Raw genomic sequence first — 25011 nt, 5'->3', positions numbered from 1 at the left:
TTATTAGGACTTATGCTTATTTGTCCTAAGTTTAAAGGACAACATGCCTAAAAATTTACCGAGTTAGAGGAGTTACTATTCTATGGGCTCTATGAAAAACTAGAAACAACATGGTGTTGAGGAAGTGTGGAACCTCTCCAAGCTCGATTATCTTGGAGGCAAAAAGGCTGTTGATCACCCCCAGAAAGAGATGTGCCCAATGCTCATGATGAGTTTGAAACTGCATGCATGGACTCGTCGAAGAAGAAGAAGAAGAAGAAGAAGAAGAAGAAGAAGATCTAGTGTGTTGGACGGACGCGGCTTGGAAGAAGAAGTGCTCTCCAAGGGAAACTCTTAGCTTTTCTGCAATGTCTCCAAGAGATAAGTTGCAACTATAAAAGATTGTAAAAGGCTCCTAAGATATACTAGCAATGACTCATTACCTAGCTACGTTATCTTTTCACCACAATGTATGCAAAGTTTGGTCTAGAGTTCCTCCGGAGTGAGGTGTTAATGAATTTTGATTAAATGATTTCTATCTACAGTCCCTCAGTCAAATAATTTCTATCTACAGTCTCAAACTTAAATTAAGAAAAATAAGATACCTCTTGTATATATCTTCTAATATTTAGACATCGACTGGCTAGTAAGTAATTTTGCATTTATACAAGCCTTCTCCATAACTAAGCTAAGTTCCATTAGCATCATTAAGAGTAAATCAAGCATAAAAAGTTATATAAGTTTGTAATATCAACCACAAGGCAAAAGATTCTTATACAAATGTTCAAGAAGCCCATTACTACAAAAAAAAAAAAAAAAAAAAAAAAAAATAATAATAATAATAATAAGGAATTCCTCCAAACTGAAAAATACATCTTGGGTTAAAAAAGAAGAAGAATAAGTATAGAATTTAATTACCCGACAAAACTTTACCAATCCATTCCATCGTTCCATGCCAACCAAAAACAAAAGAAAAAGAAAAAGAAAAAGAAAAAGAAAAAGAAAAAGCTATGCAAATAATGCATTTTTATATTGTTATATTACATAAACTTATATACATTGGCATTTTAATTTACGTACTTACATGGAGCGAATTGGAATCGGCTTCGCTCGAGCTAGCCGAACAGAGAAGCTGCGGCGCGCCAGGTCCTCTGAGAGCCGGCCAAAGCTTCTCCTTCCAAAAATGCCCTCCTCCCTCTTCCCCCTCCACGGCTGCTTCCAACTGCGCCTCGACCACCGTCAGGTCCCGGTTCAGCCGGTAAACCTCGACCCAAACCATGAGCTTCCCGGTTCGCCCTTCTACCGCCGCGAACCCTCTTCCCGTTTTACCCTTCCTTTTAACAATTAATCCCTCCTTATCCGCCACCTTCCCAACCTTCTCCAGTATCGCCTCCACCGTATTGGGCGATACGAACCGCTCCTTCACCGCTATGTTCTCCACGAACATTCCAGAGAGATCGAATCCCGAGGAGAAGGAGATGATGTCGAAGGCGGTGAGATCCCGTTCTCCGTCGTCGCCGTCGAGGTCGAGCTTATTGTCGTCGGTCTCGGGGCGGAACCGGACGATGCCCTCGATCTGGTCCCGGTCGAGCCCGCCGCGGAACCACGGGTCGTCGATGACCCCGTCGACGGTGATCCGCGTCTCGGGATCTGTGTCGAGGAGGCGGGAGATGAGGTGCCGGAGCGGCGGCGAGGTCCACTTGGGGAACCTGAGCTCGCCGCGGCAGATCTTGCGGTAGAGGGCGATGAGGTTGGGGTCGTTGAAGGGGAGGTAGCCAGCGGCGAGCACGAAGAGGATGACGCCGCACGACCAGAGGTCGACCTTGGCGGCGTCGTAGGGTTTCTTGGCGAGGACCTCGGGGGCGACGTAGGCGGGGGTCCCGCATACGGTTTTGGAGAGGTTGATCTTATTAGAGTTGGCGTTTGGGGAGAGGGCGGAGAGGCCGAAGTCGGAGACCTTGACGTTTCCGGAGTCGTCGAGGAGGAGGTTCTCGGGCTTGAGGTCGCGGTGGAAGACGCCGCGGGAGTGGGCGAAGGAGACGGCGGAGAGGAGCTGGCGGAAGACGGGGAGGGTCTGAACCTCGGAGAGGCGGCCGTGGCGGTGGAGGAGAGAGAAGAGCTCGCCGCCGCGGGCGAACTCGAGGACAAGGACGATGCGGGAGCGGGAGGCGAGGACGTCGAGGAGGCGGAGGACGTGGGGGTGGCGGAGGCGGAGGCGGCGGAGGGCGGAGATCTCGCGGAGGACGTTGGAGGAGAGTCCGGAGGAGAGGACGGAAGGGGTATGGAGGATCTTCAGGGCCACGGATTGTCCAGAGGAGAGGTGGCGGGCATGGTAGACCTTCGCAGTGGCGCCGCGGCCTAGGAGGCGACCGAGCTCGTACTTGCCGAAGAGGATCTTCTTTTCGTTGGTGGGGGCGGCGGAGGCGGTAGCTCCGCCGCCGGGTTCCGGCATGGGCGGCGGCGATGGCTTCTTTTTCTTCTTATTCTTCGATTCCGATTGGGGTTGACAGAGGTACGTATACCGTTTAAGGCGCTGATGTCTTCATCTTTTTGCTATTTTTGATGGGATTTTGTTGAGATCGGGCGTTGGGGATTTTGGTTAAAAATGTGGCGCAAGGAGGAGGAGGAGGAGGAGGAGGAGGAGGAGGAAGCGGGATGAATAAGCCTGAGCTCCTCCTTCTCCCACCTCGCTCCCACCTCGCAGCTACGCGGTTTGCTTTCTGGTTTCAAATTTAAAGGGTGTTTTGACAAGGAATAATGCCCTCTTACCTCATATATACCCCCAGAATATACTTCTTTAAAAAACTTCCAAGAACTACGAATATATATACATATTTTCGTTTGCCCAACAAATGTTTTTTTTTTCACTATTGCATGGAATTGTATATCCTCTAATCAATGCTGATTTATTATCATTTGGGTTGATAAAGGTAAAATCATAAATTATGGAAAAAAGATTAAATATGTCAAACGCATTAGCAGGGTTTTAGATTGATTTTTAGAGGATGGGAAGCATTTGGTGGTAAATAAAGACTACTGTATATATAAGATAACTACCCTACAACTTCCATTTCATTTTCTCCTTATGATGATTAGGAGAAGGCAATCAACTTGACCCTTGATGTATATAGAACTCAAATAGGATAGGGGGGCAAAGCTAATTCATTGAACTTATGTCATTATTTGAGCTTTTAGCTTTTATATTATTGTCAACTTTCCAACACACTACTCAACTCAGGGTGATGAGTGAATCTTACTATTGGGAGTAGGCCAGTTGTCAGGTTCATCTAGTATCCCTAGCAATATTCCTTAATTGATCTCATCTTAGCCGGATGATTTTGATATCAACCTATTATTTTCTTTCAACAGTCTTCAAGCATTCATGACATCCATAGATCAAACTATGTTAAGAGTGTATATTACTGTAGATGTATTAGTTAGTTTTTTTCTTCTTTTGTACTTCATTGATAAAACCATACTAGCAGAATAACAATTATATTACTCGTTTTGTAGTTATGTCAGATGTATCAGTTTGACATACTTCATGGTTGTCTTGTAATGCATAATATATTAGAATTCTGGTCAGAAACAATTTTGACATGTCTCCATTTACCTTGTGTGCTTAATATGGTTTACACTTCGTCTTTTAAATACTTTAATTTGAAATTTCCATTTTTTTCCTTTTAATTAAATCATTAAAAATGCCCCACTCAAGGTGTATATTACAACAAACACATAAAACAGTGTGCCTAATTAGATAAAAGTCCTCAAACTATACTAATGTTTCCTTCGAGAACTTTTTGTGGTATGAATAGTACCTTGTTTTGGATAGGAAACTAACAAATAGAAGCAAAATACTATGTACTTAAGGTCACTTCGACAAAAATGTCCTTAAAATAATATGAAACAATTAAATCTTAACAACCTTTGACTTGCATTTATCAAGTTTCAAAATGATATAGGATTAATAAAATGAAAATTACCTATTCGTTAATTAGAAAAACAATTAAAATTTCAATGGCCTTTTAGTTCAAAATTAGATAGGGCTAGTTGTTTGCTGATCCAAGCATTTCCTTTTTCAAGCATCAAGTGGGTTATGGACCTCTTCTCATGAAAAGGACTCCAAAGTTCTGTATTTGCTTACTTCCAAGACCTCTTCCTTTACACCTTCTTAACCTACCCGAGATAGAAATAAATGCATCAATGAGGATAAAATGTGTTGTTTAAATGCTAAACCATTTTAATTTTTTAACTTTTTATTGAATTGTGGCCATTTATAAAATTCTCTTATAAGAAGACTATCTGCTCTGTCAAACAAAAGAATAGAAACCAGATAGGGAGAGGAGCGGCTCTAAATGTCACAAATTATAGGACTACTATAAACTTTTCACATGAATGCAGAGGCAAGTTGCTTCTAGAAAAATAGGAAGAAAAAAAAATAAGAATTATGTTTAACTTGGGTAAGATTAGTGTCCCAACTTTTTGTGCTCTAACATCATTATCCTCATTTCAATTTTCTTTTACTTTACTTTTGATTTAACTATCCATGGGCAGATAAATTTGCACCAACCACATCTGTGCTATAGTGGGCAATCTTGTGGCTGAAGGGCTTTGATCTGGAACTTGGCTGAGAGTGGAAGAAGGTGAAGTTATATTCATATGAAAGTGCCATAATATTAAGATTGGTTTTGTTGGTGATACTTGTATTTACCCAGTATTGAAGGGAATTATATATTTCGGGATGAACAAATCAAATAGGAATATATCCAGGGAGGAACAGTAGATGCTGATATGAATCTGTTAGAAGAGATGGCAAGAATATCCACCAATTAGAAATTCATTTCTCATGCATGATATTGTCATGCAGATATATGAAGACTGGCACGTTGCATGAGGACCTTTTATCTGATATACCTTATATGGTTGTTCTTCTCCACTCCAATCTCCATTGGTTGTAAAGAGGCATCATATCCACAGGTAAGCCCATAGGAATCAGTAAGTTGTTTTTGTTATTTATTAGAATATTGGAGGTAGTGCAATAACGTAGCTTATAAAATGATATCTCTCATCAATTCTAGATTCAAACTATCTAGATGGTTTATTCTCAATGCTGAAATTATTTCAGGCTGCGACAAGTTATCTGATACTCTCTTCTCTTCTTTTCTTTTTGTTTCTCTTCTGGAAGGGAATATTAATAAAGCTGACACAAAAATAGCACAGACATATGTGAGCATGCTTATGCTTTTTAAGTATTCATTTGTCATAATATTAGGCGAAGCATTAGTAATATCATCCGTATACTTTCCTTATTATATTGCCTCTATTTTTTGAAATCGACTACTGTAGGTGAAATTCCATTTTAACTAATTCCAAATTAAAGGTGATCGTTCCTATCTGATCACTACTCCAATATGGCCCATGACCTGTTCCTCACTATATAATGTCTGAAAAGGAAAAGAGGCTAATAATATAAGTTCTTATCCTTGTCCTCTTTCTATGTCCAACTCTAAGGTATATTTATTTGCCAAATAATAGATAGTTTTATAATCTGTGTCGCATGTCCTGTAGCCTTATTATATAGTGATCAGCTAGCACGGGCCTAAACCCGAATTAAGAAGTAAACAGAGAGCATCTCTTCCTAATCACCTCAAACTATCTGTAAATTAAAATGAGATTCACACACTAATTATTCTTAGTCATTCATGACTCCTCTCTTGTCTAAATGTGGGCCTTAGTTTTGTGATGTTTCTGGAATCTCTAATCATGACGTGATATCAAACATATGAGGTCGAATCCTTAGCTCATTCTTAATCTTTTCCAACAACTAACGCATACTTTTGTATAAGATGATTACCTTATAAGTTACAGGACGATCAGAAACTTCCAATGTGAGCATCCTCTTGGTTTCACACTCTTTCAAATCATTGGATTGAACAATCAATACTTATTTGCAGAAGAACATAAAGCTAAATGTAGATCAAATTTGTGTATGATATGCCAAATTAAATGCTTCTTGTTCTTATCACTATTCTGTATCATTGGAGAAAGAGCAGTCAATTGGTCTTCCAAGATGGAACATTATCAAATAAGATCACAATCTAACCGTACAGATCGATATCACTCACTCTATTATTGCCTCATTACTTCTTCCTCACTTCTGTTTGACAAAGAAAGGAGATTAAGACTACTAAGAACATTTGTTTGCCAATAATATACTCTGCTGACGGTTGCAATAGTTAATTAGTACTCTTTTATTCAGGTTATGTAGGATTCTAACTATGATGGGTTGGACACGTAGCCTATATGTGATTTTCTTCTGTCTTAAGCTAAATATCATTAATTGAGGAGAGTTTCTGACTTCTTATCTCGTCAGAACTATCTTTCAATATTTAAGGTACCCCAGAAGCCAGAAGGTCCTTGTGACGCATGATTGCAATTTTTGTGTAGTGCACTACTATCCTATCATTTAAGAAAAGTTATTTATAGGTGATTTACTGAGGGATAGGTATGTCAATTAATATCTAAAACTCCATCAGCTTAGTTTGAATATATGTCCAGCATCTTTTAAAATATTTCAAGCCTAGAATAATGATAATGATAACGATAACGACAATAACAACAACACTAGCCACTCCTATTACTAACACCCACTCATATAATTATCTAAATAATACCTAAAACTACTTTCTTACTCCAATTGGCACAAGGAAAAAGTTAATGGTGGTATTTGGTGCTCTTTCTGACAAATAGAAGTTTGCCCACTTGTGGCGTAGTGCTCGTCAGTAGATTTTGTCTCAACTCTCAATCTTTTGGGTGATAGGGATTTGGAGAGGCTTTTCCTCCGCAAGCTCTATACCTTGGACTTTGACAATATATACCAGTAGGCCAACGTGACAGATGGTTGGATATATTTATATATACATACATACGTATGCATACATAATCTCCAAATCGAACCTAGAGGAAAAGAAATAATCAACAAGCAAAAATATTATATTTAAAAATAATATTTCAGAAACGACAGGTAATTAATTTCTGAAAAAATAAACGTCGACAGCAGGGTTCGAACCTGCGCGGGCGAAGCCCAACAGATTTCAAGTCTGTCTCCTTAACCACTCGGACATATCGACCTGTTAATAATAAATGAAGATATTATACAAATGGCACCATTTATATATCAGGCTTTTTTTAAAAATATATAATACATAAAGATCAAATGAAATTTAAAAAGTACTACAATTAATGTATGCTTTTAGCTGAAAACCAACTTGCTTTATCAATTAATTTAAATGTGAGCCTTAATAAATTAAGAATTAGTTACACTTGAACCCTTTAAATTATGGTCTGTGTTCATACTGACCTTAATTATTTTTTAATGGCACTTAAATCCCCTCAATTACCGAATATCTCTAACCCAGCCTGATGAATTATCGAATATCTTATTTTTGAATTTTCTCTCCTTGTGTTAAAAGAAAAATTAAGGGTAAATTATTCCGTAGAGGGTTTGTTGAGATTTCATTCTCTATGCACAATCAAATGAGAGAGATTATTCTTTTATAGGAAGCTAATGCGAAAGCAATTAACATAATGAAATAATAGCAACACAAAAAAACAATCATGCACTGAGATTTTACATAGAAAACCTAAATTGGAAAAAAAAATCAATAAGTCTTTGCCCTAACAAACATCTTCACTATGCACAGAAAAGTATAAATCTCCTCTAGATTATACTAGAGGCAAACACACATACTTCTTATTAGACAAACATTTGTTTAGCTACATTATCTCACTGTTTGGTGGAACACCAAAAGGAAAGGATGAGCAAAAAAATCTCACCAAACAAATAGTGAAGAGCAAGAAGTGTAGGAACCTTTGGAGAGAGAGCAAAAGATAACTCGAAGAATTGCATGAACACCGACATCAAAATCTCCGTGCAAAGCAGCAACATCTCTTTTAACAGCACCTTCTTCTACTCACTCGACAAAACTTTTCTTTTCTACTTCCATTTTAACACATATGCTCCCCTAAACTCCTCTCATCATCTATATAAAAGAAAGTTATGAAAGATGGGTATATTTACAAGTTTTTCATTAGGTTAACTTAAATATAATCTCATTAAGCTCAAGCCTAACTCGTTATGAGGATCGAACATAGCAAGACATAAATTAATCGTGTGAACTTTCCCAACCGGAAAAATAAAATGTAACAAAATGAGCATTTTGGAGGTTTTACATAGTCAAGAGTTTCGGTGAAAACTAAATTAGTGTGTTTTATGAAAAATTAGCAATAGTTAGTCTAGATGTAATTATCTCAAAAATTAATCATATTCATTCAAGAGGCCCAATTAATGGACCAACAATTCATTCAAGAGTTAGGCCCAAAGGTTTGAGGCTCCCAAATGGATAGTCCGAACCCGTTTACAAAACTCTAGCCCAAGCTTTTGGGGCCCATGGAAATTAAGGTGGGGCCCAACTGCAGCCTCAAATCCAATTATTGTTTAAAACAAAAAAAAAACAATTAATCTACTGCATTAATTTGATACTAATTTATTGTTAGCAACAATTGTAGCAGTATATTGTTATTTTTATCCACTAAGATTAAACTAATTATGGTTGTGGTTAGGCATTAACTTTCAAATCAACTCAGAGTAATATAGTAAAATAATATCAGAAATTTGCTTCTTCTCTTTTAATAAATGTTGATTTTATTTTAATTTTTTTCATAGAGTGTTATCTTTCCACTTAGCTTCCTATTGGATTATTACACATATAGTTTGATACGTCATTGCGTTTCTATACAAATATTGTTGATTTTATATTAATTGGATTACCAATACTTTCTATCCCAAATGAAAGATTAGCAAAATTTGAATACAAAACTTTGATTAATAGTTGTACATCTAGAAAGAACAAGAAAAATATTTAAAGAGATCTTTTAAAAAAAAAAGAAAGAAAATTAAAGAAAGCACTGTAATTTCTTTTTAAAAAAACATGATTTATAATACTTATTTTGATTTTAATATTTATAGGGCCTCATTTGGCATATGAACTTAGAAAGATAGGGATATACATTGTACTTCTATTTTAAAATTAATTATATATATATTATGAGGCAAATTGGGTACAGACCGATCGATCAATCGTAGTATAAACATAAGTTTTAGATGTACTTGGGAGGAACCTACGAAATTTTGCTCGCCTACTGTGTAACGATACTGAGAAAGAGAAGAAAAGAAAAGAAAAGAAAAGAGAAGACAAGAAGGTCTTCTTTTTCTCTTGTCAATATCTCTTGAAGAAGAAGCAAGAAGAAAGAACAGTAAGAGGTATTAAATATATATCACAAAGTTTTCTTGGATGATGAAACTTTAAAGGACAGTTATAATCAATAAGATCTTGGTAGGTTGGATGCATTAATTAGAGTCGCAACTATAGATTGTGTTGATTAATATTTGTCAACTAACCTCTTCATTCATTCTAAGTCTTTTCCATGTCTCTTAACAGTGGTTAATTAAGCTATACTACAAACTCGTCTATATGGTTATGCAACACCTGCATGTTGATCGCTCCATCTTGCATGTCCTTCTGACACGTCATCTCCAGACATCTAGAATCTTTATTATTATTATTATTATTAGTTATTTTTTGTTTAGTTTAAGACATCTACTACTTCACTGGAGTAACGCATGCAATTAATGGACCCACGTCAAATTATAATGTCTATTTTTATAAAGTGAAGGCCATTGAGGATATCATGAGTAGTTGCCTTTGTTCTTCTCTACGCATGCGGATAATTCACGGGCTTAATTAATCCTAGGATTAAGCTGGTTTTTTTTTTCTATTTAGAAAGGATAGGAGATTAGACCCAATTAACACATTATTAAGATGATGAAAATTTACAATATGTATGAAATTAATAGAAGATGGATTTTGAAAAAGCTCCACTTCCAATCAAATGAGTTAATGATTTAAATTTAATCAGTTTCTATTTGCCTCTTAAAAGAAAATCCTTTAAAGTCAAAGATTTTGAGCCACTGAATTATTAAGAGAAGTAAGTTAAAGAAAAATTGTAATATCTTATGTTAGCAATATTAGTATTTAGTGAGATAATATAATATTTTTATTTTTCTCTTTAAAAAAAATTAAGAAGATTAAGTTGGTTGTTAACATTATGGCAAATACTTCAATGCAACTTTAAAAATTAAAATCTTAATCCAACGGCTATAATAGTCAGTTTTCATACCCGATACCGGTTTCCAGTAACGATTCCAAAACCACATTACGTAAGAAAAAAAAAAGTATATTAGTTAAAAAGATTTAATTATGTGTGCCTAATTTCTCAATTTTCTTATTATACTCTTAAAGATCTTAACCATTAGATCTTTATCAAACTAATTAATAAACAATTAATTTTACGATACGGAAGAAGAGCTCTACACTTTTTTTTTCTTCAGTTAAGATTTCTCTCTTAAATATAATTATGCCTTAATTATAGGAGATATTATTTAATATTAAATAATTTAAATTTGATTATTTGGAGATAAAATTTAATTTAAATATAATTCTCTATCTAAATGTAATTAAATTTTCATCAAGTTAATTATAAAAGACATCAATACCCTTATTTTGATATATATACATTACTCTCAGTTAATAATATATATGTCTTTTACTTAATAAAATATTAAGATAATATAATTATCAAAAAAATAATGTGCAAGATTATATATCTAAAAAAATTACCTACTAAACCAGTAATATCTTTTATTCCTATTATACCCTTAAAGATCTTAACCGTTAGATCTTTATCAAACTGATTGATAAAAAATTAACTCTATGGCACGGAAGAAACACTCTAACATTATATATATATATATATATATATATAATTGTTAGCTCATACCAACTGCTATAGTAATATAATTTTTACAACCAAAATTCATTTTTTGTATGAAAGTAATCATTACTTTTACTCATTCATTTTAAATCGAACTTTTAAAATAAACGTATATAAATATTAGAAACTACCTACCTAAATGCAAACTAGTTAATATCTTCCTCTTAATTGCTTATCGTGCAACTAAGTGAGCTTATATATATATATAAACCTAAGTTGTTTTGTTGTTTTCACGATACAAATACTAATAATTCTCTCAAAATTAACAATAAAAACTAATGAAAAAGGAGGAGGCGATCCAATTAAGTTGTTCAATATATATATATATATATATATATATGCTATTTAAGGTATGTAGCTAATTATTGGATCTCATCAATTAATGCTACCTCCATATCATTGACACGTCGTAAATAATAGCCTCTCATCACCTACCTATCACCATCTTCATCAAAGATTTTGTCAGAAGAGAGAGCGGATGGAAAGCCGAAACAGTTTAAAACTTGAAATAGCTTTCATGGGTGTCTCTTTTTTGTTGCAATCTACTGTCTACATTTTAAACCTCATTGCAAATGTCTATAAATGATCAACCCACTAATTATTATAGAATTGATAGGTGATTTTCTCTATTTGGTAGTTAGTGGCTTAATAGTTTAGTTAAACGGCTCGATTTAGCTTCGAGGGTAGGTCGACAAAATAAGTGTCCCTGTATCTAAGACATATCTAGCCTCTGATCGATAAAAAAAAAAAAATATATATATATATATATATATATTGGATTATCTCGGCCCTTTTCTTTAGATTGAACTATATTGCAATGTTCCTATTGAATAATAAATTAAATTCGGTCGAAATTGCGAAGCAAAGATGACTTGGTACCCAATTACGTGTTGCCAGGTGTGCTGGCTGCATGAAGTTCATGAAATCATGTTTGCAGAGTAATTCCATATTCCTGTAGGGTGCCAGAGAATCCGCTCCTTGTATTGAGGCCTGCCTGAAGTCAATGATGTGAAGAGTCCAACTTAACTTCTGTTGGTAGGTCAATTCCTCTGGGTAATTAATATAGTTACTCGGTCACCACCTTAGTTGGCTTTGAGACATTAAATATAAAATACAATACTAATTCTATGGCTTGCTTTTATGATCCAAGTTACTACTACTATATAGTATATATATATATATATATATATATACACATCTCCTTTTGTAGGTAAGCCAAATTAGAGATGCTCTCTAATAACAATAGTTCATCAGATGACAGCAAGAGCCCCCTCTGGGTGAAGCAAGACGGCAAATTCTACTCACGCCTCCTCTCCAAGGAGAGCTCCTTGGCCAACCCTAGCTTCAGGGTCGTGCCGGGCTCGGTCCCCTTCCTGTGGGAGTCCAAGCCCGGCATCCCCAAGGACGTGGTCACCGCCGTCACCATCCCTCCCATTACTCCTCCCCCCTCTTACCACTTCCATCCCAACTCCACCACGACCAACAACAAGAACACGAAGAAGAATAGAGTGCTTACGATGATGAAGACGAAGACTTCTTGTAGGCTAAGCTTCTTTGCCAGTGCTGTATCTCATTGGCTCACAGAGCAGGGTAAATCTTCCCATATCTCATCCTCAAGTAGGTCGATACTATCACCGCAGGCATCCTTCTGTAAGTCTGAGTCCTCCTGCAGCTGCAGCACGCACCCAGATCGCCAATTTTCGAGCTCCAGGTCGGATTACCAAGGCTCCGACGACGACGACTGCTCTCCGCGATCCTTCTTATGTTTTCGTGTTCGTTCGTCGTAGATCTGTGCGTTAATGTCGTCGGTCATTGTTCGTTGGAAGTACGTGTGGTTGTAAACGATCGATGCGATTGCCTTTAATTGTTTTGTTTTGTTTATATATCGTATGTAAAAATAAACAGCAAAGTGCGTCGTACGAGGCGAGGCATACATGACAAGCTGAAGCTGTGCCTTAATCATTTGCATGTAAAAATTGCCAGCTCGTACGTTTTTTTTAGCAGCAATAGATTTCATGAATGTAATTCGACCAATGGAATCTTTGCAGGCCCAACTGCATGGTTTTTGCTCTCTCTCTTCTTAAATTTTTAATCCAAATGGGAGGAGAAAATTATAACTTCTCCTCTTTCTCTCCTTTTTTTTTTTTTTTTTCTAACCATAATATGGTGTTGAAATAGAAGATTAAAATTTTATTTTCAACGATTTTGAAAATTTCCTGTGGGACACCACTAAATATTTATTTTTCTTATAATCTAATAAATTCTTGTGAACCCGATTTCCAATTGAGTCAAGTCTATTGGAATTGGTAAAGAGAAGTATACATTGTTAGTTGGGTGTCATAAATTTATTATATGCCGCACATTCTGTTACGGTGTTATCTACTATTTGTCCAAGTGTGGGAGGTTAAATTTTTGTATTAAATGTGGTTTAAATCGTCTTCTTAATGTTTTTAATTCAACCATAATGTGTTCCGTTGAATTACAAGAAGCACCTTATCACGAAGTTTTATTTGGAAAACTAAGAGTTACTTAATGATAATAACGGAGAAGAAGGAAAACAACGATGGAGAAGAAAGAATAAAGAATAATAAATACATAAAAAAGGTCAATAATGAAAAAAAAAAACTATAATATTTAATTGGATCAATCGTGCTATCCTCGATTACTCCCATGATATCTTCCATAGGGAATGTTCTGTTCTTATATTTCTAAATTATTTTAGTGCGTCTGGTCATGAGCATAAAATTTAGGGCAACATCTCGCTGGATAGAATGCATCTTATGATTTTACTTAAAATCCAAGTAATACCCCAATAATTAATTGATAAGTACTTGTTTAAGGACTTGTTATATTAAAATTGAGCTAACTATAGTTAATAGTAATTTTTTACTCGGCAATGGGTATGCATTCGTCTTGTATTAATTGCAAACTTGGACGTGTCGAATAATCACAAGAGCCACATAACATTTAATTATCTCAACCGAGATAACTTAAAAGAATAGTACCAACAAATCATTACTCAGGGAGAAGACAAAACTTATTGCTAAGGGACCACTTGGTGAGAAAAAGAGAAACAAAAAGGAGAAATCTAAGATTTTCCATGAGACCACTTCAAAGTGCAAACATCAACATACAAGCTCTTCAGCAGGAAATTTAGAATATAATTGATGGAATTGCATTAATATTGATGGCTACATGGGCAAATTTTACATTTGGGTGGCAACCGGGTACTTCCCAAAATCCCCAGTTACTTGATGTGTGAGATGTGCTGCTGTACATGTGTAAGTGTATTCAAGTAGTATTCTTACAGAGGATAGAACCCTCGATGCTTCTAATCCAACTCGCTCTCAGAAACGACCTCCTCCGGTAATTCGAATGCATCGATCTCTGCAAAGTAGGCTCTCTGTTTCTCCACAAAATCTTGAGGTAACAAGGGTTTGTTAAGAGTTTCCGTCATTCTTCTCCGCTGCCTCTGTTTGTACAACAGCAACAGGGAGAAGAGAAATAACATCAAGATGCATTACAGGTAACGCAAGTTCATAAGCTGCATAAGGCTGCAAAGGTAAAGGAAGCCATGTATAGAAGGAAAATGACAACGGAATGTGTTGATAGCATCATATCAATTATAACTGGCAGACACACAAAGCTTCCTACATTATAGATCATGCGATGGATATAGTTCATATAAAATGCACAGATTTCTATAACAAAGCCAATACGTCCTTAGGTCAATCTGTTTTTTAAATACAATTAACAATCGACTACTGAAAATATTTCATACTTTGCTTTGTCACAGGATAAAATTCATAGCAGGAAAGGCAACAGATCTGTGTATAACAACGTATATTAATTTGAGTCCAACATGAATCAATCTTTTACCATTCTAATAGCCACATATTTGATTGGCACACACACGAACATGAGTCTTTAGTCACAATTATGTTGGTTTGACAATATGTATCACTCTTCATTTAATTCTATTTTAAATTTCTGGTTAAATTAAGCATTGTCATTACCTTTTCTTATTAGTTCCTTTGATACCAGTTTGAGTCTTACCCTTCTTCCCAAGAAAACTTATATTTTATGAAAATCACTCCTCCGGACTGGCAAAGCATATTAATTTTGTTTCTTGAAAACTAGTCTGATCTTCTGAGGTTCATATGCCCAAATGAGATCACCCAAGATGAAGTATATCATTTTTCACAAATAACTATTTCAACTATTTTATGATACATATATTTGCAAGATCAGAACAAGAGTCTTATGCCCCAACTTATGTGCCAGCAGTTATTAGATTAAACTTAACAGTTTTCAGGAAAGACCTTCACACGGCATATTAGATAAAGCGGAAGACCTCTAGCCTCTAGGTACTTTGAAAAACTGTACAACTATTCTTCACTATGAGCCACAGGTAAGGAAATTTATTGAGTACTTATATAGTAAATACAATTTGAGTTCTTAGTTGGCATAAGTATTCAACTTCAAGGGAACACCTAAAGACTCAAAGCTTGAAGGAAGTGGTCAGGACAAAATAACTTGATCGAGAACAACTTAGAAGGAACACAAACTAATGTCTTGCCATCCATGACAAAAATGGAATATTACTAAGGTAAAGGAAAGCAAGGGCAAACCTTCTTGGCTTTTTCACAAGGAACCGAAAATGCCAGTGGCTGACCAAAGTTGTCTTCTCCAAACATCCGCTTTCCCCTAATTAAATAGCACTAGATATAATAATCAGACCAAATAAAAATAAGTACTAAGTGATAAAATTTAGATATTTTACACGCAGAATGCCTCTTTAACTGAACACATGCATTATGAAGCATTAACTGCAATCTAAAAATGCCTTCTGACAACTGCTCATTAACTGAACATATGCACATATGCACACATGCCCACCTAATTGTTAAATAGTAAAGGAGAATATGCTACTTGTTCATATAATCATGCTATAATTGAACTTAATAGATGAACTTTTCCTTTGAACAAGTTATCTTCATGGGCACACAGTGCTTAGCACAATGAGACACTCAAACTCCAACGAGAATAAATATGAACAGCAATCCTTCCCAACTTATCAGTGGGAAATGCATAGATCCTGTATTACCAAGGTTCTGTGTTAGGAGAATACATCAACCATCATTAGCCACACCTTCTTATAAAAACTTTTCAATTGGCAATCAATATATGTTGTTCATTGAGGTTGCTCTCAACCTGGTCTAAGTTCTCCGAACAGTCTCTAATCCTGTCTTTCTCATATTCACTATGAAGTTCACTCCTGCATTATCTATTGATTCTTCCATGCATGAATCACAACAAAGGCCACTAGGATTTTGACCAAGCCATACATAAAGAATAGGCGTTGACATGCAAATATGCAATAACGCAACTGTAATAATCTGAAGATAAAGGTGTTCACAATTTTGTGTAAACTGTAAATACTTACTCAGGACTTTTGATTCTTCCAACAGGAGGACAACTTGATTGCCCCAAGAGAACTCCCTTTCTAGTACACTTTCTTCTGAATGTCTTCTCCTGTTTACTAGTGGAAATCACCGACTTGTCAATTTGAGATTCACTGAGAACTGCAAAGAACCATGAAGCAATAGCAAGAACAAACTATGTAAGAATACATTGACCTAATGAACTGTCGTCATAAACATTAGTTCAATTTCAGAGAACTTGTCAACCTCGTTACTTCAAGAAAAGAAAAGTATGGCTTACTATTAAACAAAATATTTTAGAACAAAGAAAGCAACAAATTCAGAAACAGATGGCATTCCATAGTGTCTAGGTCATGGGCATACTCTGAAGATCAAAATGCAAGAATGGAACAGCCGAGCAATAAAAAAGTCCCAAATCGGGAAGAAAGATAGCTGATGTCCACCCAACCCCAGCAAGATCTACTAGAGCTCATAGATTGCCTACTTCTATACATGGCACAGTGATTCATAAGTTTTAGTGACACCAAAACCTAATTTTGCACTTCTCCAGGTGCGCATCAACCCATTTAACTCACGAATCCCAAAACCCAAAAAGCCACAAAAAGTCACTGCCGATAACCCCCAAAGAAGTCAAAAGAAAGAAATTTACCAGAGTCCCGAGAAGGGTCTTTGGCTCGCGGAGTGGAAGTAGTAGGCATGCCGCGATCTGGACCGCTCCCACAAACGGCGGCGTCGGATCTGAGGATGGCTTCATTAGGGTTCGCCGCTTTGGGTTTCCAATTGGGTTTGGACTTAGGTTTCAGGAGGGAAGGAGAGGATTTGGTGGTGTTTGTGAGGTCGGAGAGAGGTTTTCTCTTGAGCCTCGTGCTTCTTTGGGATCCATGGCTTTCCATTGGAGAAGAAAGGTTAGAGAGAGAGAGAGAGAGAGAGAGAGAGAGAGAGAGAGAGAGAGAGGCGGGAATTTGGAGAAGAAGAGGGGATTAGATTTGGGCTAACAAAAGAAATACAAAAATTGGATCATTAGTTTCTAATTGGGCCAAGTTGTTGGCCCACATGGGCCTCTTGGACCATAATAAGATTATAAAGGCTTCGTTTATTTCTGAAATAATTTTTTGCTAAACCAAGTTCAAGAATGTAAATACTATTCATTCAAATTACCTATATACCCTTAATATTTATCTCATCAATATATTTTATATCAAATCAATAAATATTTATCATAATTTTATAAAAAATAAAATATTTTTTTTCTCATTTTTATATATTTATTTTAAATACCAGTGAACATAGAAATAATTACTGTTAAAATAAATCTCTTATTTTGATAATAATAAATAAGAGTTATTATTCCTTGTTTCAATGTCTAACTAATTAGACAAGGAAAAGCTATTAGACAGAAACTAACAGGATTAAAATGAAATATAAGTACTAATCCAGACACTAATTTAGTGTAGGTATGGTCTTGCCCACCAATTGATTTGTTTCCAAAGTTGCAGTCTTCATGCAATAAACATATCTCAGCAAGGAAGTTTACAATCCTCTGTTTCAATAAATCAACATAGAAGTCACTGCAACAAGGATCAACAGTAAGACAAAGTAAGTGCAGAATAGAATTAACAAGTATCAAACTTATTGCACTTCCTGATCAGCATTAATATGTGCTCATTCACATAAAAAGGAAAGAATAATTATCATACAACAATACATAAAGCATGCATGCATCAAAGTGTGCTTCGCAAAATAATCTTTCCGTCACAAGAACTAGAGAAATCTGAATGCCCAAAACACAAATCCTGCACATAATTTTACATCATTCATATATGAACTCAATAGCCACGATCAAAAGGAGTTCGCAAACGGAGGTAAATAGAAGGATCAATCTCGATTGTCTCTGTGAATCTCATCGAGGATCACGATGAGGGACACGATGAAAGCATAGTCGACATTCGGGTATACGGTGACACCAAACGTATCCTTTCCAAGCAATACGTTCTTGACCGTGTACTGGCGGTTCATCTGCAACATTGATACGATTTCATATATCAATATAAATCATCAATTGCCTAACAAATGGAGTTGTAAAGGACTAGTAATAGGAGCATTCCTTACTTGAGCAATGATGCTATTAGATGAGCCAAGGTAGACTATGCATGACCTCTCAAAGTAGCTTCCTTTGATCTTGAAGTCACAACATTGCTCTCCAGTGTTTGCAGATAAGAACACATCCAGCTCGGTTTTGAGCTGGATGAATGATGACTTCTTTACGCTGTAGAGCAAATCTTTGGCGTCGGTGCTGTCTCCTCTGAACACTTGCCATCTATGATGAGCACTCAGTATCTGGAAGATGATTGTTGAAATTAGAGGAAATGGATTGTATTTTTTGCAAGGTTTCAGCAAGCATATATCAGTATCGTCACAAGAATGAGGTATATTGTTATTAGTATGTTACTTAACTATTTAAGCTTTTCAACTGGTTATCTAAAGATATATTAATGGCTTAAGCTTTTTAACCAGTTACCGGACGAGTATAATGATTCAATTCAATATATTTTATAGGAAAAAGCGACAATAAAACACATTCATTTGGGGGTTTCTTCAAATCTATCAACTGGCTCCCAATAATTCGTCGAATAATTTGTCATTGTAAATCTATCTTAGATCAATTTTAGATCATCTCTTGAGATTGATATCTTAGATCAAATTTAGATCATCTCTTGAGATTGAAGTATGTAAAGGTTTAACTGTTATAGAGATGGAGATCGAGAGGAAGGGGCGGTTGACCTTTTCATGCATGGTGACGAGGGGATTGCCGGCGGCGTCGAGGAGGACGCGGCGGTCGCGGAGGCTGAGGATGCGGCCGCGGACCTTGAGGACGACGGAGCCGTTGACGTCGGTGACGGCGAAGTCGCCGTCGGTCATGCTGAGGGCTTTCTTGGTGACGGTGAGGTCAACGGGGTAGGGGGCGCAGAACTGGGGGCCCACCACGGGGGCCATGACCGACAAGGGCGCGTAGGCGTAGCTCGGAGACGCCATTCTCCTGACGGTGATCTTGGTGGCTATCTTTGTCGGCGGCGACAAAATCAGATCCCAAGAGGAGGAGGAGGAAGATCGATGACCTCGCTTGTGCTTCGACTCCTCTCGTGTCTCTTAAACAAAGATTAAGAAAAATATAGATCTAGTGCGGATCACCACGCACGATTAGATCTTTGCGGCTGTCTTGTTGAATGTTGACTGAAGGCTTCGTTTTCATTTGCAGCTGGCATTGGCAATATGTAAATATTCTAGTCATGATGTGATTTTGTGCCAAAATGTTCTCTTTTTCTTTAATATTCAAAATACGGTATTGCATATTTTTCATATCCTTTTAATTGAGGTTAAAAGATAAACTCTATATGGAAATAGATCATATCATCTCTCTTATCTCAAACTCTATCGGTATTGGAATAGATACATTGATACTTCTTGAATTATATCAGATTTTTATAAAACCTCTTAAAATTTTTTTAGGTTATAATGTCACCCCTAAATATTATAGAAATTTCAATGTCACCTTCTGTTAGAGCAACTTCAACCGGGCTCCAAATTCCCGATTGAACTCCAATGGGGCTTTAAATGGGGCTCCAAATTTGGAGAATGGAGCCGAGCTCTATTTGTCATATCAACTTTTTGAAAATACTAAAATTGCCCAATAATTATTATATTCAATAATTTTAATTCCATTTGTATCTTTTGTTAAATAATTTAGTTAGTTAAATTGAGTATATAATTAGTTTTACTAATCAGTTTTTAACAAAAATAATACCATTGGAAAGGTCTCATCGAGACCTTTAAAATGAGTCTAATATTAAATTATTTTTGAGTTAATTTTAATTTTAATTTTTTTTATTTATAAAAATGAGTCTAATATTAAATTATTTTTGAGTTAATTTAAATTTAAATTTTTTTATTATTTACAAAATTGAGTCTAATAAATTATGTATCCTAAAATATAATTATTCAAAATTATCCCCAATGTAAATATTAAAAATTAAAATACATTAGATATGAAATACATCAAACATGAAATACATTAAAAATAAAATACATCAAATAAAAATTACATTAAAATTTATATTCCTTCATTCCCATGCCTCTGCCATAAGTGTTCAATTAGTGCATTTCGAAGTTCAAAATGAGTCTCTCTATCTTGGATCTTTCTATGTCAAGCATGTAATTTCGATGCGTTTAATTAAAAAATTAGTAATTTAAAATTACTTCTAAAACTATTGAATATTAGTCTTATTTTAAAGATCTCGATGAGAGTTTTCTAACCATATATTTTTTAATAAAAAAATAATAACGCTAAGATGATCTATTAAGTAATTTAAAATAGCTAATATAATAATATATATTATATTATTATTTTAATATATATGGAGCCCGGTGCATTGGAGTGCACGGAGCTCTTGCTCCATTTTTGGCTCTTAGTGTGCCGTGAGAAAAATTGGGTGAGTAAGCTTATGTTGCAATCATATTTCTCATAAATGATTTAGATTGCCTCATAAATCCTTTTATTAAATTAAGATAAAAAGATATATATATTATATTTATAATTAAATTTACTTTATTATCAAAATTTACGTCTCTCTCCCCCATCCATAATCACCTACTTCTCCCTTCATTATCGTCGATAGCCCCTTCACCATCGTCGGCCACCGACATTGCCTCCACACTGTCTGCTTGCGACAGCCAAGAACCAGTCAGCCAACCTCCCCCCTGTTGACTTGCCCTCCTCCCCCTTCCTCTGTCTCACCGCCGGCAGCATTAGCAAGGGGCAATGCTAGCGGATCCAACCGCAGAGCTTTCACCAATAGTGATGGCGAGGGCAAGGGCCGAGCTAGCCGAGTCGTTCAGGTTCGGCTTCTTTGCCAACTTCTTAATCGGCCACTTGCGCATGTGCGTCAGCGAGGAGCCAAGCAGCCTTAGCAATCGTAGTGAACGAGGCTACGCTCCGGCCTCGTCTTCTTGATCAACCGCTTGCGCATGTGTGTCGATAAGGAGGCAAGCAATCTCGGTAACGGCAGCAAGTGAGGTCGCGCTTTTCGACCTTGTCTTCTAGTCGACTACTTGCGCATGTGCACCGACAAAGAGCCGAGTAGCCTCGGCAACGGCAACGAGTGAGGCAGTGGGACGGGGAGGCCGCGGCGAACTCCTTGCCGCGCCATGTGGGACATGGAGGCCGCAATGAGCTTGCTGTCGAGCCGCATGGGACATGGAGGTCGCAGCAAGCTCGCTGTCGAGAGGCCACGAGAGAGAAGATGGTAAGATATTTACTATTTTAATTTATATTTTTTAAATTAATAATATTGTGATATATTAATTAGGGATATAGTTGGTTTAGGGGCGTTACCCATTTCACTTTACCCCAAAGTTTAGGGCTGACATTGTAACCTAAAAAAGTTTAGAGGTCTTCGTAAAAACCGGGTATAGTTTGGGGTGTCATTGTAATTAACCCTAGATATTATAATACTTTAGCACTAGTTTCTTTTTTAAACTTTTTCAGTTTATAAGCCAATCTCAAGTACTATCAATTACCAAATAATCCGAATGAAGGAAATCCCTACACTAGGGCATGTATATGATCGGCTCCTCTCCCACGCGTTGATCAGATCAAAGTCAACTCAGTGACCCTAAATTCAAACGAGCAAAATGCTATACAAATCTACGAGGATCTCCTGCTATTCTCGCCCTCATCCTACCATGGCGATCGCCAATAGTAGATCGACCAAGACTCCGAGCAACGCGCCGTCTGCCGCCGGCTTAAAGGCGGTGGTCGTGGGCTCGCAATTCTGCCTGCCCAACCCCGTGCAGCTCACCGTCGCCAAGCAGAACGTCAGCATAACAGACAGCGACTTCGCCGTCACCAACGTAGACGGTGTCGTCATTTTCAAGGTCAAGAGAGAACTGTTGACCCTCCGGGGTCGATGCGTCCTTCTCGACGGCGTCGGGAATCCGGTGGTCACCATGAAGAAAAAGGTGAACATTTGCAAATACCTACTTACATTATAAGATTTTTATCGTTGGAACCTATCGTAATAACTTTTCCCAAAATCCATATCTTTTATAATAAAAAAAGAAAGAATTGGGTTAATTATAACTCCCCTCACTTCTTCAATATATAAGAATCTATAAAGAAATGTTCTATATTATTCAAACTGATGTCTTTTTAAATTCCTAATTTACTCTAATTAATGTCCACAACGACCTTGTGATCACACAATTTTTGTTTCAATTCTTCTCCTTTTTTTGTTTTAATCTTTATATTTTCAGTTTTATGTTATTACATGGGCATTTAGAATGTTCTTTTAGTAAGGATACATTAGAAATTTCATAAATATGGTTGTATAGTGGTAAAAATATGGATTAACTGAATATTTTCACAAAATGAAGGATTTTAAAATTTTCATCGGAATGAAAAATATAAAGATATTATGAAATAATTTAAGATTTTAGAGTAATTAGTGAGTTAAATATATTTTCATAGTCAATAATGATCGATAAGAGTTAAATAGGCGGCGAATTTATCCAATTGTGACTGCTAATAATCTTCTTAGAGTACATATTAATTCTGAAATAAGAAGTTTGTTTAAGCTGCATGTTATTATGTAGATCACTGAATCGTGAATATAAACGATGTATCAGATACGGACTATACATCACAGATGGCGAGTGTTTGGAGGAGACATCAAAGAAGAAAAGAATTTGCTTTTCAGCATGAAGAGGGCTTCAATTATCCATTTGAATGCAGAGTATGATGTCTTCTTAGGTGCTAATACCAGTGAGGAGTCTTGTGACTTCAAGATCAAGGGGAACTACCTCAATAGACAATGCACAGTCTACCTGGGATCATCTAATACCATCCTTGCCCAAGTAAGAAAGAATTCTAAAAATTTTATCACAAATGCCACAAGTTTTGTTGTCTTTATTATCGTTCACACTATACTGTATAGATATTTGTCGCTCGACTCTTCTACATTTTATTTTGAATGTCTCAAAAGTATTATGATATTAGTTATCTTAAAGATCAGTTACTATAGAATGATCTTTAGTACCATTATGAAAGTTTTTAAGGTTAGATTTTTTTTATATATAATTGGATTATATACACTTTCAAAACATCATAATTATCACTAATTTTTAAAAAATATCATATTACTATTGAAATCTTTGTACTTTTTTAAATATGTCGTTAGTTATATTTAACTAATCATAATTAAAACTAGAATTAGCCCTTATGTATATAATTTAAAATGGTTTAAAAACTATCTGATATTTTACCTAATAAAAAATATCCTCTTTTATGCGAGATGAAAATTATTCATAAATATTTTATACTCAACTTTAAATAAGAAAATTTTAAAATATTTTAGTCATTTATATGTGTTTGTTAATTCAAACAACAATCTAATAGGAATATTTATAAGGGTACTCTTTTTTTTTAATAAAAAGCCAATGGGATATTCTCTATGCCGTTAGCTGATGTAAGTTAACTTCTCAGTGTTTTTGATGCAATAAAAGTAACTAAACTATATAAGTTAAATAATAAATATCAATATGGTAGAATGAAAATGACAATATAGGCAAAACTGTAACGTGTTTTTAATAAATTTCTCAAATAATTAATCATAGACGGTACGTTTAACATGATTTTTTTGGCAATAATATTTTAAATTTTACAATTTTACTAAGAATATCATATTATTCAATTTTATGTAAGTCTATATTTGGTTGCCAGAAAATAGAGTTCAACGAGATGATTTTCTTCTTAAGAAAGTTAAAGAAAGAAAGTAAAATTATTTTTGGTACGTAAGAAAGTCACTTATTTAATTTATGTTTTGCAACTAAACATCAACAATAGATAGATATGTGCTAGAAAGTAAATTTTTTTTCCTCTACTTTTTAGCAACTAAACACTTATAAATATAAATTGGTATATATTTAAAACTTTTGGAAGCAGTTGATTGATTAATCCACCTTGATCATATATATATATATTGGATGGTGCAGATGAGTCGTGAGTACACTGTTACGAATGCATTGCTTGGGAAAGAGACATTCTCGGTGTGACCGTCCATCCGAACATTGACTATGCTTTCATTGTGGCTCTCGTTGCCATTCTTGATCAGATTCACAAAGACGAAGATGACTCGAATATCGCATAGCCCTTGAAATTGTAATGCTAAATTAAGTATTTTTGGACTTGCTACGTTTTACTTGATCATTGAGAAAATTCTCATAACTATTTTCAATCAACCACAAGCCAATTGACTATAAATAGATCTAACAATTGGCCAAGCCTCTTAAGAAATGAACTGCTATGAGCTATGTAATAGGCATATGACACTGATAAAAAAATTGATCAAATATTAACTCTTACTCATGGCTTAGTCATAGATATAGATATGTAGACCTAACTACGAGCAATTGGTGTCTTGTTATGCTTTCCTTCTAGTGTTCGAGGATGCTAAAAGAATAATGGATTTTTTTCTTATTTGTGTGATAATTTTTCATCACACAACAATAAGTTTCCACTATATTTTAGTAGCTCACCATTGGGGATTAGAGTTTCATTCATCTCGCAACATGCAATTGATGCTCAACAATGAGATTGCATTGCCTACTGTGCTCACTTTTAAATGTGTAATATTTATTATTA

General features: G+C 35.7%; 4 protein-coding genes and 1 non-coding gene across 5 annotated transcripts; 1 reads left to right on the top strand and 4 right to left on the bottom strand.

Moving 5' to 3' along the window:
- Positions 1 to 893: 893 nt before the first annotated feature.
- Positions 894 to 3489, bottom strand: LOC140788436 (CBL-interacting serine/threonine-protein kinase 11-like). The gene has a single exon (XM_073137682.1). The coding sequence runs from the start codon at positions 2429 to 2431 to the stop codon at positions 1052 to 1054; it is 1380 nt and encodes a 459-aa protein (XP_072993783.1). The 5' UTR covers positions 2432 to 3489; the 3' UTR covers positions 894 to 1051.
- A 3538-nt stretch (positions 3490 to 7027) lies between these two features.
- On the bottom strand, positions 7028 to 7109 carry TRNAS-UGA (transfer RNA serine (anticodon UGA)). The gene has a single exon. It is a non-coding gene; the product is annotated as a tRNA-Ser (tRNA).
- Positions 7110 to 13944: 6835 nt separating this feature from the next.
- LOC140789600 (uncharacterized) lies at positions 13945 to 17761 on the bottom strand. The gene is made up of 4 exons (XM_073139366.1): positions 16966 to 17761; positions 16319 to 16457; positions 15504 to 15579; positions 13945 to 14344 (listed from the first exon to the last, which is right to left on the bottom strand). Exons 1-4 carry the CDS (start codon positions 17207 to 17209, stop codon positions 14204 to 14206), a joined length of 600 nt encoding a protein of 199 aa, XP_072995467.1. The 5' UTR covers positions 17210 to 17761; the 3' UTR covers positions 13945 to 14203.
- Positions 17762 to 17961: 200 nt separating this feature from the next.
- On the bottom strand, positions 17962 to 19583 carry LOC140789599 (protein LURP-one-related 15). Its single transcript, XM_073139364.1, has 3 exons — positions 19098 to 19583; positions 18426 to 18653; positions 17962 to 18332 (listed from the first exon to the last, which is right to left on the bottom strand). Exons 1-3 carry the CDS (start codon positions 19347 to 19349, stop codon positions 18192 to 18194), a joined length of 621 nt encoding a protein of 206 aa, XP_072995465.1. The 5' UTR covers positions 19350 to 19583; the 3' UTR covers positions 17962 to 18191.
- A 2453-nt stretch (positions 19584 to 22036) lies between these two features.
- Positions 22037 to 24608, top strand: LOC140789439 (protein LURP-one-related 15-like). The gene is made up of 3 exons (XM_073139145.1): positions 22037 to 22331; positions 22998 to 23225; positions 24363 to 24608. Exons 1-3 carry the CDS (start codon positions 22056 to 22058, stop codon positions 24420 to 24422), a joined length of 564 nt encoding a protein of 187 aa, XP_072995246.1. The 5' UTR covers positions 22037 to 22055; the 3' UTR covers positions 24423 to 24608.
- Positions 24609 to 25011: the final 403 nt, after the last annotated feature.

Source organism: Typha latifolia, chromosome 5 (assembly GCF_019914945.1).
Source record: "Typha latifolia isolate L0001 chromosome 5, TyphaL0001v2, whole genome shotgun sequence".
Lineage (NCBI taxonomy): Eukaryota > Viridiplantae > Streptophyta > Magnoliopsida > Poales > Typhaceae > Typha > Typha latifolia.
The sequence above is the reverse complement of the archived record's forward strand: the minus strand, read 5'-3'. Positions and strand labels throughout refer to the sequence as shown.